The 12,441-nt window shown below is 45.1% G+C and overlaps 1 protein-coding gene across 2 annotated transcripts; it reads right to left on the minus strand.

Annotated features, from left to right (window-relative positions):
• Positions 1–367: 367 nt before the first annotated feature.
• Positions 368–3,892, minus strand: POP4 (POP4 homolog, ribonuclease P/MRP subunit). Of its 2 annotated transcripts, none has more exons than XM_042877299.1 (7): positions 3,874–3,892; positions 2,864–2,916; positions 2,502–2,725; positions 1,942–2,019; positions 1,697–1,758; positions 1,278–1,379; positions 368–765 (listed from the first exon to the last, which is right to left on the minus strand). In XM_042877299.1, the coding sequence occupies exons 3-7, from the start codon at positions 2,669–2,671 to the stop codon at positions 629–631; spliced, it is 549 nt and encodes a 182-aa protein (XP_042733233.1). In that variant the 5' UTR covers positions 2,672–2,725; positions 2,864–2,916; positions 3,874–3,892; the 3' UTR covers positions 368–628. The 2 variants fall into 2 exon arrangements, with proteins under 2 accessions (XP_042733233.1, XP_042733232.1); XM_042877298.1 differs by lacking the exon at positions 3,874–3,892 and adding an exon at positions 2,988–3,029.
• Positions 3,893–12,441: the final 8,549 nt, after the last annotated feature.

A 12,441-nucleotide genomic window follows, 5' to 3' on the forward strand; every position in this document is an offset into this window, starting at 1 on the left:
CCTTGGTATTTATCAGTCCTTGCAAGATGGATACTAAAACATTCCCTAGTGTGTAGTAGAAAACAATCTGGAAAGCATTATTGATACTCATGGAATGAGTTCTCATAGATCTCTCAGAACACGATACCTTTTGCAACATGTGAAAGACTTTTTGCCCAATGCTCTCTTTAGAAGGTCTTTCAGAGTAGCACAGATGTAGCTGAACAGGTAAAGATGGTAATCCAGGCACAATTACAGAAAAACAGTTACCAGCTGCAGTCTCCTTATAGAGTGAAATAGGCAGATAGAGCCCAGTTCACACAGAATGCAGCAGTAACACCTGTCAAAAAGGTTATAAGATATTCACTGCATAAATATGAAGTCAAAATTGAAACAAGCCAGGTAATCAGTACTAATCACAAGTTTAATAGAAAGCAGAACACTACACACAGTTTGCAAAAAGATGCAACTAAGATTCCAGCAGTTTGACAGACTGCTTTAAAGACAGGAGAAACCAGTCATTCTTCAGTACGAAGAAAAACTTAAAATTTCTACTAGTTAACTCTATCTTCAGTCTGCCAGAAAACCTGTTTATTAAACTGCAGGAAAACAGCAGACATCTTAAGTTTCCTTTTGATTTGCTATGAAATCATAGGTCAATAGTTCCTTTCAACTTGAACTTCTTTGCAGACCGCTCGCTTGCTCGAAGCTGGAACTTGCTTCCATAGATGTAGGAAATGAATCCATCAGTCTCCAAGCTAAATACGTTGTTAATTTTGGGAACAACTGTAAATGCAGAAGAAATTAGCAAGAAGTGGGCTAATTAAAGCCCCTACTCTGAATAAATACTGAGGCACCAGGGAATACCATTCGCATGCAGGCTTCAGGTCTGTAACATTTCAAGTTTTCATACTGCAGTACAAGAAATACAACCTAAGCCTGTACATTTAAAACCAAAACTGCTAGAACTTAATGCTTGCTTGTGAAAGAGGACTAAGTGTTGCAGAGAACAATCTACAGTGGATCAGGTGAACAAGCCATGCGCATAATCATGTTGGAAATCACTGGAAGTGTGGTTTTTTTAACTACTTCTAAAATACGTTTTTGGTACACTATTGGACTCTTATGTGGTAGATAAAAGACATTAGCTTCTGCCACTAGGCAGAGAATTATATAAGAATTACATGAGCAGTGGTAAAGAACATTGTGTGCTTGTATGTTTGCTCAGAAGTATATTAACATTTGATAGATTTTTAGTTACTCACATTGTAACAAACACTGAAAAACATTTTGCATACCTTTTAATTTGTTGTCTTTAGTAATAATTTTGAAGACGTGTTTAAATTCCTGTAGAATTATTCCTGTTATCCCAACGTAAGATGGGCACTTGGATTTTGTGACTGAAAGAACAAGAGTATGCACGTATTAGAATAAATTCAGGTGCAGTTTGCTTGCTGTTCCATTGTTGCCCCATGATTTTAGAAGCTTGTTTTAGTAGTCTGAAGTAATGCAATTATAGTCATAACTGGTAGACTTGTAGTTAATCTTTGCAATAAAAGCAGTTGAAAAATTAAGTAGTGCTGGCAAATGGATAAAGACTCCAACACAATCACAGTTGTGTGATTCTAGAGTTGATACTAAAAGGAATTCAATGAGCACCTGAAACAAAGGAGAGTAACAAATTTCAGATAACTTTGTAGCATAAAGCAAACAATACCTGTAACAACAGCTCCATGGAGGTCAGCTTTTAGCAGTTTGCTTTGAACCATCTGTGGTTGCCTTAAAGAAAAATACACGGAAAAGTGTGTTTATGAAGTGTGACTGTGACTACTGAAATAATGGTCAAAGCTTACAGAAATAGTATATATAATCCTTACTGAATAATTGACACAAGTTTATCCAGTTACTACTTGAAGTATCTTAAAACTGGTGGTGGTTAGATCAGTAGATATCTCAACTTACGCATCTGGTTTAAGTCCATAACATAGGTCTCTGATATATTGCTTCCAGAGTTCATGTAGTGGTAGAAAGAGTTCGTATCTGCAGTTAGAAGGCAAACATTATACAAGAACTTAGTTAAAAAAAAAAAACAAAAACATTGCTTACTAAAACCATCTATAGAGTTAACACTAACAAATCCAAATGTTGTCATCTGTGCTGATCACTTGGTAAACCAGTCCAAGTGACAAGTTTGTTTGTTTTTTTATAAAAAAGCTGAATAGGCTCCTATGAAGCCCAAAGGGGGTGGGGGTAGGGAATGTGTTTCAGAACATTCTGCTCCTCTCCCTCCCCCTCACTTCATTTTAGGAGCAGCACAGGAAACGCAAGTGCAAAATGGAGGTTCACTGCTTACAGCCAGTCTGGAGATTAGAACTGAAGTCACAAGTGGTTGTGTTTAGGAAGGGGAATTGCTCAGCGCTGAGTTAATCACACGGGCAGCCGGGTACCAGCCGCGCCGTGGCAGTGCCGCACAGGGCGCCTTCTGGGGCCGGCCCACCGCACAGGGGCGCAGGCTCACGCACCTCTGCTGCTCGGGCTCGATTTCAAACAGGCGCAGCTCCCGCCTCTGCTTGGCCGTGAAGGTTTTTGTTTTCCTCCTCTTCGGCTTTTTCCTCCTCCTGCAGCGGTGCTCCAGAACCACGGCCTTCCGCGTCAACACGTCCTGGATGGCTTCGTCCTTCTTCTTGGGCATGCTGCGCTTCAGGAAGGCGCTCACAAACGCTCTGGCCTCCTCTGACCCTTGGGGCTAAAAGTGTTTTAAAAACACTCTAAAACAGCCGTTATAATTAAATAAGAGCCAGGATGCCGGCGGGCAGTCCGCCGAGCTGCGGACGCCAGGGCAGCAGCGATGGTCAGACACGGTCGGGGTAAACGGGAGCAGTACCTGCAGGCGCAGCTCCTTCGCCGCCTCTTGGGGCAGCCCGTCATACAGCACACCTGCGGGCAGAGAGCGGCGTCAGCCCCCTCCATCCTCCCCATCCTCCTCCTCCTCCCCCCGCCGCACTCACCCTCCATCGCTGTGCTCCGGCGCAGGCGGTGACGCGTGCGCGCTACCGGGGCGGGGAGCGTGAGCGTGGCTGCCCCCCCCCCCCCCCCCCCGCCGGTCCGGTAGGGGGCGCTGCAGGCGAGGTAGCCGCTAGAGCTGGTGGGTGGCGCTCTATCAATCGGACGCCCCGCTTCCCAACGACGCGCTGCGTCCTGCGGAGTCACTAAGCGCAGCTCCCGGCGACGAGCCGTGCAGCAGCAGCAGCAGCCCTGGGGCTGAGCCCGGCCGGCCCTGGAGCTGCCTGCACGTCAGCGCCTACAGTGGTGTGCTGCCTGCTGCTAGCTAGGTCTGTGCACCGCACCTGCGTTGTAGTGTAAGGATACACATCTGTGCACACGTAGCACCTCCTGCTCTCCGAGGGGTTTGCCTCTCGTGGGTTGCTGCACCAGTTGGGATAGAACGCAGCCTGCTCTCCGTGCAGCACAGAGGTGCTCTGGAAGCAGCGCCGCCAATTCATCAGCCTGGCCAGCCAAATGCCAGCTCACGCTAAAATAAAGGAGGCATTTGTATTCCTGTCACGGGGTGGGCATCAGCCAACACGTAATCGAGTGCTGCCTGGGGAAGGAGACTTAGAACTGCTCAGACAGAATGGAGGAAATGTGGCCATTTTGTTGAGTGCCGCTATGGAGCTCAAAGGTACTAAAGTGGTATATAACAAGGAACAGAATTGCAGATAAGTGCATGCATTTGGAGAGAAGAAAAGGCCAGTCTCTTCAGATTAGTAAGTGTGAGGACTGGTTGGTGTAACAGAAAGATCAACACGACGGAAAGGTGATATAAAAGGTGCAATTATAAGGGGACTAACATGATAGAAAGGTGTTACAAGGGAAGGAATAAGGACTACTCACCTGCCTCTGAAGATCAAAGCTCACGGGGGAAAGCATCACCAAGGAGGGATCTCCAACCAGAGATCTTTCCTTTGAGGCAGTCAGCCCTAAAATGAGGTCTAAGAGAGGTGCAGCCAGGCTCCACCCTGAAGCTGAATTGCCTTCACCTGTGCTCCTGGGGCTGACCGAGTCCTTTCCACAGGTGCTCAGTTGGTGGTTCTGGCCATGACTCAACAGTTACCATGCACTGTGTATGAAAGGTCTCCTGGCAGTGAAGGATATTGCCACAGCAAGCAGGTCCCTTGGTTTTACAAAGCAGGGACTCCTTGAGTTGTCATTGCTATTTAAGAAAAGATCAGTTTTCATGAATGGAGTACCAGGATGAACACTATGGGTCTTCAGGGCCGTATGAGTGCTCCTTGGCTGGATTTATGCTGCAGTTTCTAAGGCACTTAAGGGATTAATAGTCAAATCAGTGTTGGCGATGCCGCTGTAGTAAATCCAATGATCCAGGCTAAACAGGTGCCTGGGGAAGCCAGTCTCTTCCAACAGCTTTACATCTTCATTTCCCAATCTATCTTCAGAGACGTCTGAGGAAGCCGGGTCAGCTTGTTAGCGTGTGTCCCAGGGAAAGGGCTCTGAGCCAGGAGTGGGGCTCAGTCAAATAAACATGAAAAAGAGCAGGAGGAGAAAGTAGAATACATGGAAACAGATTTTATAGATCAGTAAGAAAGAGAAGGCTCAGAGAAATTAGGGAAAGTGAGTAAAATGGGAATATAGAATGAAATCAAAGCAGAAATATCTAAGCAGAAGTGCAAATAATTATAATGCGTGTTTCTGAATATACACTGTTACCTGCTCCACCTCTCTTAGTGTCATAGGCCTTTGAAGCTTTTTACTTTTTCAAACAAATCAGCATGAAAGCATGATACAAGTTTATGGTTATATAAACCCCTAATATATATTATTTATTCCACTTTACAATGGAACGTTGGCATTTCTTATTCCATTAAGTCTGTGTATGGCTTTATTTATTGTGTTTTAAGTCTGTCTATGTATATGTAAAAACCCAACAGTGAACCACCATACCTGTGTACAGTAGGGGGCCGTGTTGCTTCGGCTGTGGGTGTGTTGAATTACAGTGGGTGATGGGAGAGACACGTGCAGGCTAAGGCAGGTAACAGCAATGTCCTGGGGGAATTTCCAGCGGGCACAGAAAGCTACAGGGGAGGTGAGGAGCATCCAGCTGCAGTAAATGAAGGTGTTTGTATGACATAAGAATAGAAGATCAGAGTGTTGTTTGTTGTTCAAGAGTAATTGTGAACTGAAGCTGGAGATGGAGATGTGTGGAAGGTGACTGGGCTGTAATCATGGACATGCTTTTCTTGATTACAGCTGATGCAAGAAATAGATACTGTAATTTTCCAGGAAGAGTGACTCAGCAAGCATTTGAGTTCTTAAGATCAATGTAATTTATTCCTCTTGGGCCAAATTGTATGAATCAAATTTGGTTCCGCTGGACAGGTGTACTGGTGAAAATAATTGCCTCTTTAAACCCTCCAATCTGATTTCCCTTATCCAAATACCAAGTTGTTAATACATTTCCCAGCTCCTCCCCATTCTGCTGGCTGTGCTGAAGCAGTGTACAGCCAGCCTAATTCCCGTCTGCTTCTCAGCCCCTTTTCCACATCCTCCTTTCAGTCCAGCCAGCTGGGAGCACAGATCAGGCCATGCCGGCACTCCCAGGGCTCTGGCTGACTGTAACATGGCTGGCTTCCTTGTGGGTGCTGGGCTGCTTGGCCATGGTGTCCTGCCTGTGCTGTCACTGCTGTCCAGAGAGCCTGGGCTTGTGTGTGGAGTTGGGAAGGCAAGCGATAATCTCAGAATATGTTCAGAACTTTAAATGATTTAAAAGCTGGATTTTAAGCGAAGAAAGAAGCCAGCTGTTGGGACGAGCAGCTGGCTAGGCTGTGTAACGCTGCTCCTCGCCAGAGGGCAGCCCAGCACCGAGATCGGGGTGCCCACAGGGAGACACGGGTGCCAGCCTGCTGCAGTGCTGCCTCTTGTGAACTGTCCAGGCCTGCTCCTACACGGGGCAGAACCCAGCTCTTTCAAATATCAAGAGTTAATAATTGTTTTGTCCTTGGAGAAAATATGGCTGTTTGCAGCTTCTTGTAGCATACAGACCTCAAGTTCTCACGTACACCGGCCTCTTACATCACAGTAAAATTATCTATGGAAGGAGGCTTTGGGGGAATTCATTACTCTAAGGAAATGTTTTTTTTTAAACGCCATTGTCTTTTCTATATCAAAATAATAAGCCATACCCTTCTTAAAAAATGAGAGCCTAGAACACCTCCTAGAAGAGAGCCTAGAACTCCTGCAGAAGTGTGAAGTGCCTCACGGGATGCTGAAAACAACGCTTGGTCCCAAAAACAGTAACGAGGAGTCAAAAGCTGAGCTGCTGGCAGCTGACGTTGGGCTTCCCTGTGTGCTGAGCTCACGGCTGGCACAGGCACGGCAGTGTGACAGGCACTGCTGCTCCGCCCCAACAGCTTGTATTTCTAATTAATAGCAGCGTTCTGTACCCATGTGTTAAGCCGTGGCAGTCTGTCTTGGGGTTGCTATTTTTGCTGTCTTTAATTTTTGAGTCTTAAATCTTGTGTAATATTTTATTTTTAAACATGGCAAATACTGGCTTGTATTGCGGTAGGGATGTGTCACACAAAATGAGTATTAAGTAAAAATGATAAAGTAATAGGGGTCACTGGAGCTATAGCAGATTGAATTGCTTTATGATGTATTTCATTCGGTTTTGGTCAAACTACATTAAATTAACATGATTAAAATTTGAGGTATAAAAATGAAAAGGTTTGAGGCTCAAAAACATCCATTACATTGGATTTTTCATCAAAGAGAAGTTTATACCTTTTTCTCTAGGAAATGGTTGTCAAATTCTGCAGGTCTGCATGATACGGTGTGGTTGTGTTGATTGTGCACTTTCCCAATGGTAACTGCTGGGCAAAGATGCATTACATCATCCTGTGCATCACTCTGTAGGGCGCAGGAGCCTGCTGTGCAGTGTTGGGAGAGCATTCCCTGGCTGAGGGCAGCTGTGCTCCCAGGGTGAGGACAGCCCCTGCCCCATTGGCCGGCCTGCAGCTTGGGGATCTGGGCTGAAATCCCAGGAAATTTGAAAAGATTCATTAGTTAGAGACAAATTTCTCATCTTTGCTCTGTAATGAGGCATCCATCTCCGAGGCATCGCTAGCTGGCAAGGCCCTGTTCCTGCCAGACTCTTTCAAAGTAACACAATTAGGCTGTCAGGACTGACATTATTTTTAATAAAACGAGTCAGCTTGCACTGTCCTTGTCGAAGAGATGCATTTCCAAGTCCACACTAATAAAGGTGTCAAGTGCCAAGGCAGCCGGTATCTTTAGGTCCCGCAGGTTTGAACGTGCCTGTCACAATTCCCCGGGGTGCACTGAGTCCTGCCCACCTTATGTGTGTGTCCCTGGAACTGGGGCTGAACAAGACTCGTGGAAAGGCACTGCCCCCACAGAGCAGCTTCTGAAGAGCCTTGCAGCAATGGTGCAGCTGGCTGACCTGTCACGTCATGGCCCCCAGCACCCGGGCTGTGTGCTGAGCTGCTGGCAGAGAAGGAGGGTGGCAGCTCACAGCAAGCCTTGCTGTCGGGGGAGTGCTTACAGGGCACAGTCAATTACCAGGGATAGCTGTAACAGCAGTGCCTATACTGGGAACTCGTGTAGGCTGGGGTTATTTCAGTGTTGCTTGTAAATATATTAGCTTTTTAAGACCAATTATAAAGGTGTCAGTGGCAGTGGAACCACTGGTCCAGAACATGGTGGAGGAATTCAGGCAGATCCCCCTCAGTGGAGTGCAGCTATGGCACTGATCTACATGCTTGGGTGTCAAAACTGTATTTCCACGTTTGTGTACAAGGAAAAAAGGAAAGGAAACACATCAAAGGAGCTGATGGGTTTGCTTTCTGCTGTGGGCACGCTCGTTAGTAAGGGTGCTCAGGGCAGGCAGCTGCCAGGACCCACTGGAAGGCTTTCATCTCCCTGTGTGCAATCTGATTTCCTCTGAAGTGAAGGTGTGTGCCGGGCACTGAGGGGGTTAATGCTGCTGTGCTGCTTTGATAATTGAACAGACCAAAAACGCTTGTTTGAGTTCAGTGCTTCAGTAAGAACCTTTCCTTTAAAAAAAGCGCAACACAAAACCCCGCAGCCTCATACAACAGAGAATACTTTGTCCATCTCTTTGGGAGAAATCTGATAAACCAGGGTGAGAGGCAGGTGTCCAAGGAGATAAAAGTAATAACTGTGGCCATGGTTCTAGAGAGAGCTAGCCTGTCAGGCGTTTAATTAAATGAAGTTCCTGCTCAGGAAATGCTGGAAGCTAATAGATATACGGCAATTCATTCGCCTTAGCAATATATGTTAATTTTAGCATGAGGTGAATTTGTATATTTTGCAGTGGGGAAGACCTGGGGGGCAGGCTTTCATCCTGCCAGTAGTGGGTTTTTTCAGGAGGTAGAGACTACTGAGCCCTTTTACTTCCTAAAAACAGAACGGGGGTGAGAATGGCTGAGAGAATGGTTTTGATTTAGGCAGAGCCTCTAAACAGAATTGACTAATCACAGACTCATAACCGAGCTGACCCATGTTTGCTGTTGCCACGGGTCAGTGAGCACAGAGCCCTGGCTAACAAACACCTTGAGCCCAAGTATCTTCTGCATTAGTTTAGCTTAAAAGGACTTTTCTCTGTGTTACATTAGTGTGAAATTAGGACTGCTGCAATGGCATGTGGCACCTAAGGTCAAAGATGCTTTGGTAGAGGCACAGAGGAGATGCAGTGCAGGAGTAAGGATTCTATGATTCTGTGACTCTATTCTATGACTGCCTTGTATGTAAAACCACTCCTGCAATCTGAATTTGGGGTGGGTTGTTGCTGGAAGTAACGATGAAGTCTCTGTTCGGGTCCCACCAGCTCTGGCACTGCAGCGCTTGCTGCTGAGCTGCCCCCTGGTTTGTGGCAGTGTGTTGTGGAGCGGTTCTTTGGTGTGTGTGAGGCCTTGGACAGCCAGCTCCTTCTTGATGCTTCCAGGTGTGGTACCAAGGGCACCACTGCAGTTGTTTCAACTTGGAAACACACTGCAGCACAGCAGGCTGCTTTCTGAAAACAGAATCCTCTGATCTGTGAAATTATCAGCAGTGAGACTGCAGAACAGAACACAGATATTAGTTTATTTTCTTCTGTTTTGTTTGTTTGTTTGTTTGTTTTTGTGGAAGAATACTCCCTTGCTCTTCAGCATGATTACAGCCCATTTAGCAACAGTTCTTTTTGAATTTCAGACCTATTTTGGAACAGTCATAAGCAAGACGTGTTTCTTTTCAGAGCCCAGTGCAGTCAGTCCAAGGGTAAAGTTTATTTAACAAAAAGCATCTTTCCAGTTGAATGCACATTGTGAAATTACAGGTCCATTTAAAGCAAAAGACAAACAGTGGCAGGTTAGGGTCAGGAAGGAGGATAATGACATCTGCTGCAAAGAGTGTTCAACAACTGCCTTCAAAATTTTAAGTTTCTATCAGACATTTTTCCTTTCTTTGTACAGTTATGCAAAAGAATAAAACTGAAAGAAATGTATGGATGCTGAAAGCAAGCTTGAGGCTTGTTCAGGCACACAAATTCCAAGTGGAGACATTATAAATGATGTTTCAAATGCCAGCGGATTGCAGAGCTGTGGGCTCTTTCCTCATGTCATGGATGGGGTCAGGTTTGTGCCCCCTGCCCAGGCGTGGCTGCAAGGCAGTGCCCAGCATGGGAGCCGTCCCCATGGGGTGCCCTGTCTGTGCCAGCCTTGCGTTGCAGCCTGTCCTGATCCCACAAAAGTCAGCTTCATCCTTTTGGCTCCATACTGCAGCTGTCAAAATGCACTTTTTTCTTTTTTTTTTTTCTTTCTAAATGGGAAAAAGGATTGCTACCAGCTTTTTGTAATAATACTTGAAATGTACTTTGCTCTTGCCACCCTTGCTAATGCAACTGCTTTCTACTTTGTCTTCCAGGTTCTGTACTTCTGCCCTTGCTCCGTGGGAACCCTGACTGCACTAGCACAATGAAGGAAGGTGAGCTAGAAAAAAAGCCCTCTCTAGAGCCTGGGGAATTACCTGTGGCCTGCTGAGATTATCAAAGAGACCTATAGAGATTTTAAGATACTTTGGGGCATTGCTTCAGTGTATCTCTGTCTTGGCACTACTGAATCCTGCTGAGCCCTGAAAACCTATATGAAGGAGAAGGTGCTTATGGTTGGTCTTTTCTTGTAAGTTAACAACGATAATGATACAGTTGTTTCACCTATTCTTTCCTTGTCTTTCATGTAACAATTCCAAGCTCCAGAGCTGGCCTCCTTTTTGCTGGCCACACAGTTACGGTTGGTTCTGGGGATAGAAAAGGGGAACGTTTAAGTTGCAAGTGAAGATACATTGCCTGAAAATGACAGCTAAAGTGCCTTCAGCTTGGTAGCACCCTGAAATGTTTGTGCTATGAACACAGTCAGCCAACAAACAAACCAGTTTGAGCCTCTTTTTCTCCCTGAGCATTGGAGGAGCTGGTTCTGCCCACCTCCAGCACACTTCAGGCCCAGCACAGCACTCACTGCAGCTCCACTTCAGGTCCTGGTGCTGCCAAGGGCTGAGGGCTCACAACTGGCTGAGCTTCACACATGGCACCATGATTTACTAAACTGCTAAGATATTAGGTCAGCATTGTAAATCATTTTAATTATTTCACTAAACAGGTTGCGGAGATAGATCAATAGAAAATATAGCACTGAGCCTCACAATGCTGCACATTCATTATGGGAATGTAATTATATTAACTGATTTAGGATCTAATAATAACTGAAAATAACAATTTAATGGATGCTTTCCAATCCTACACTTTGAAAGCAGGATACAGCTGTACACAATCTACACATTCTAATCTCAGTCAAATATACGTAGCAATTTTTTGACTCTCAGAGAAACATCAGTCAAGTGCAAGTAACTGGGAAAATTGTAGCATCCCATATATTACATTATAATAAAATAGAAAAGAAACATTCAACAGCATTTTTATATACTGGCAGGGTCACATGAACCAGTCACATGAAAAATAAGAAGATGCATCGCAATATAATAAAGTAGAGATCTTGCACACTGGGAGCTATTTTCCACTTGCAATTACCATTGCCATGAGACTACTTTGTGCTTCTGGGCTTAAGGGGTATGTACTTCTCTCAAGATGTTGGGTTTGGTCTGAGGCAGCTGAATAAAAAATATACTGTGTATATATATGAAATATTTATGGAAAGAACCTAATCTCTCCTGAGCAGCGATAGCCAGGTGCTACCATTCATTAGTCAGGGTCAGCATTTCTCTGTTACAGTTATTACTGTGGCTACACTGAATTTCGTTCACCATGTCCTGGTTTTTTATTAATATGTGCACAGGAGTCACCTGTGCTGTTTAAAGTATTTTCTTTTGAAATAAGCTGTGCATTGTGGCTATTTAATACCTTAACGGCCATTGACTGAGTATACTGAACCAAGCAGGCATGACTTGGGCAGAATTTAAGCTGCAGTCAGATAGTGCACCTGTGTTACCTGCTCTTTTGAAAGCCTGCAGCCTGCAGATAGGCAGTTGTCACATCAGCTGTCTGCACTCTGTTTTGCAGAGAGAGGTAAGCTTTTCTTTAAGCCCTCAGGCTAGATAGCATTGAATTATGCACTTTATCACACCCCAGTTAGGTAGATGCATGGGAAAAATCATTTTCAGTGAGTTTATTTGGGAAAGGCCTTATTTTGCTATTTGGCTCAGCATATGAAGGAAAAAACCTGCAGTTTTCTCCTGACTTAAAGGACTTGTTTTAGAGCAGAGTGAAAGTTTGAGCCATGGGCAAATTGTGCTGCTCCTGCTTATTCAGCTGTCTCCTTGATCTAAGCTTCATCTGGCTTTTGGGAACATAGGTTGCTCAAATCAAAATAAATGGCTTTGGCATGACCGCAGAACTGACGTTAGTGCATTCCCTGCACAGGCTGTCAGCTGTCTCCTACTTCAGTGATCCTGCAGCAGGTGAGGTTCAGTGTCCACAGGTAAAAGCTCCGTGCAGCCTCCCACATCACATCCCCTCCTCCCTTACCGTTTTGTAGTGACATTCCCAGCTGTAAACAGATCAGACGGAGATTTTTCCCAGGCTCTATAAATGCCAGCAGCAACAGAAGCTCTGGATAAAGGGAAACGTGCTGTGTGGAACACATGGTGTTTTCATGGCTGAACACTGAGCAGTCCTTCGTCTGGTGCTGCTCCAAGAAATGGCAGTGGTAAGGTTTGAATTATCCCTGGGTAATGATCCTAAACTTAGTTGACTTTCCCGTGCACATTTATGACTGCACTGACAAATGCTTCCTGAACCCAGCAAAGCTCCAGGTATTTGCTTCTGAGATTATTTGTTCTAGCGAAATACTTTAGTCTAGAGTAAGTAGCATAACACCTATCTAGTTTCAAACTAATTAACTCCTGGGTTAA

This window comes from Lagopus leucura, unplaced genomic scaffold, assembly GCF_019238085.1.
Source record: "Lagopus leucura isolate 7727_CA_CO unplaced genomic scaffold, USGS_WTPT01 Super-Scaffold_100017, whole genome shotgun sequence".
Classification (NCBI taxonomy): domain Eukaryota; kingdom Metazoa; phylum Chordata; class Aves; order Galliformes; family Phasianidae; genus Lagopus; species Lagopus leucura.

Excerpts from the sequence above, each read along its gene's own strand:
- POP4 (XM_042877298.1), bottom strand. Across the intron at positions 2,726-2,863 it reads CGAAGGAGCTGCGCCTGCAG|CCCCAAGGGTCAGAGGAGGC; the intron begins GTACTGCTCCCG and ends AAACACTTTTAG. Across the intron at positions 2,020-2,501 it reads ATCGAGCCCGAGCAGCAGAG|ATACGAACTCTTTCTACCAC; the intron begins GTGCGTGAGCCT and ends TTCTAACTGCAG.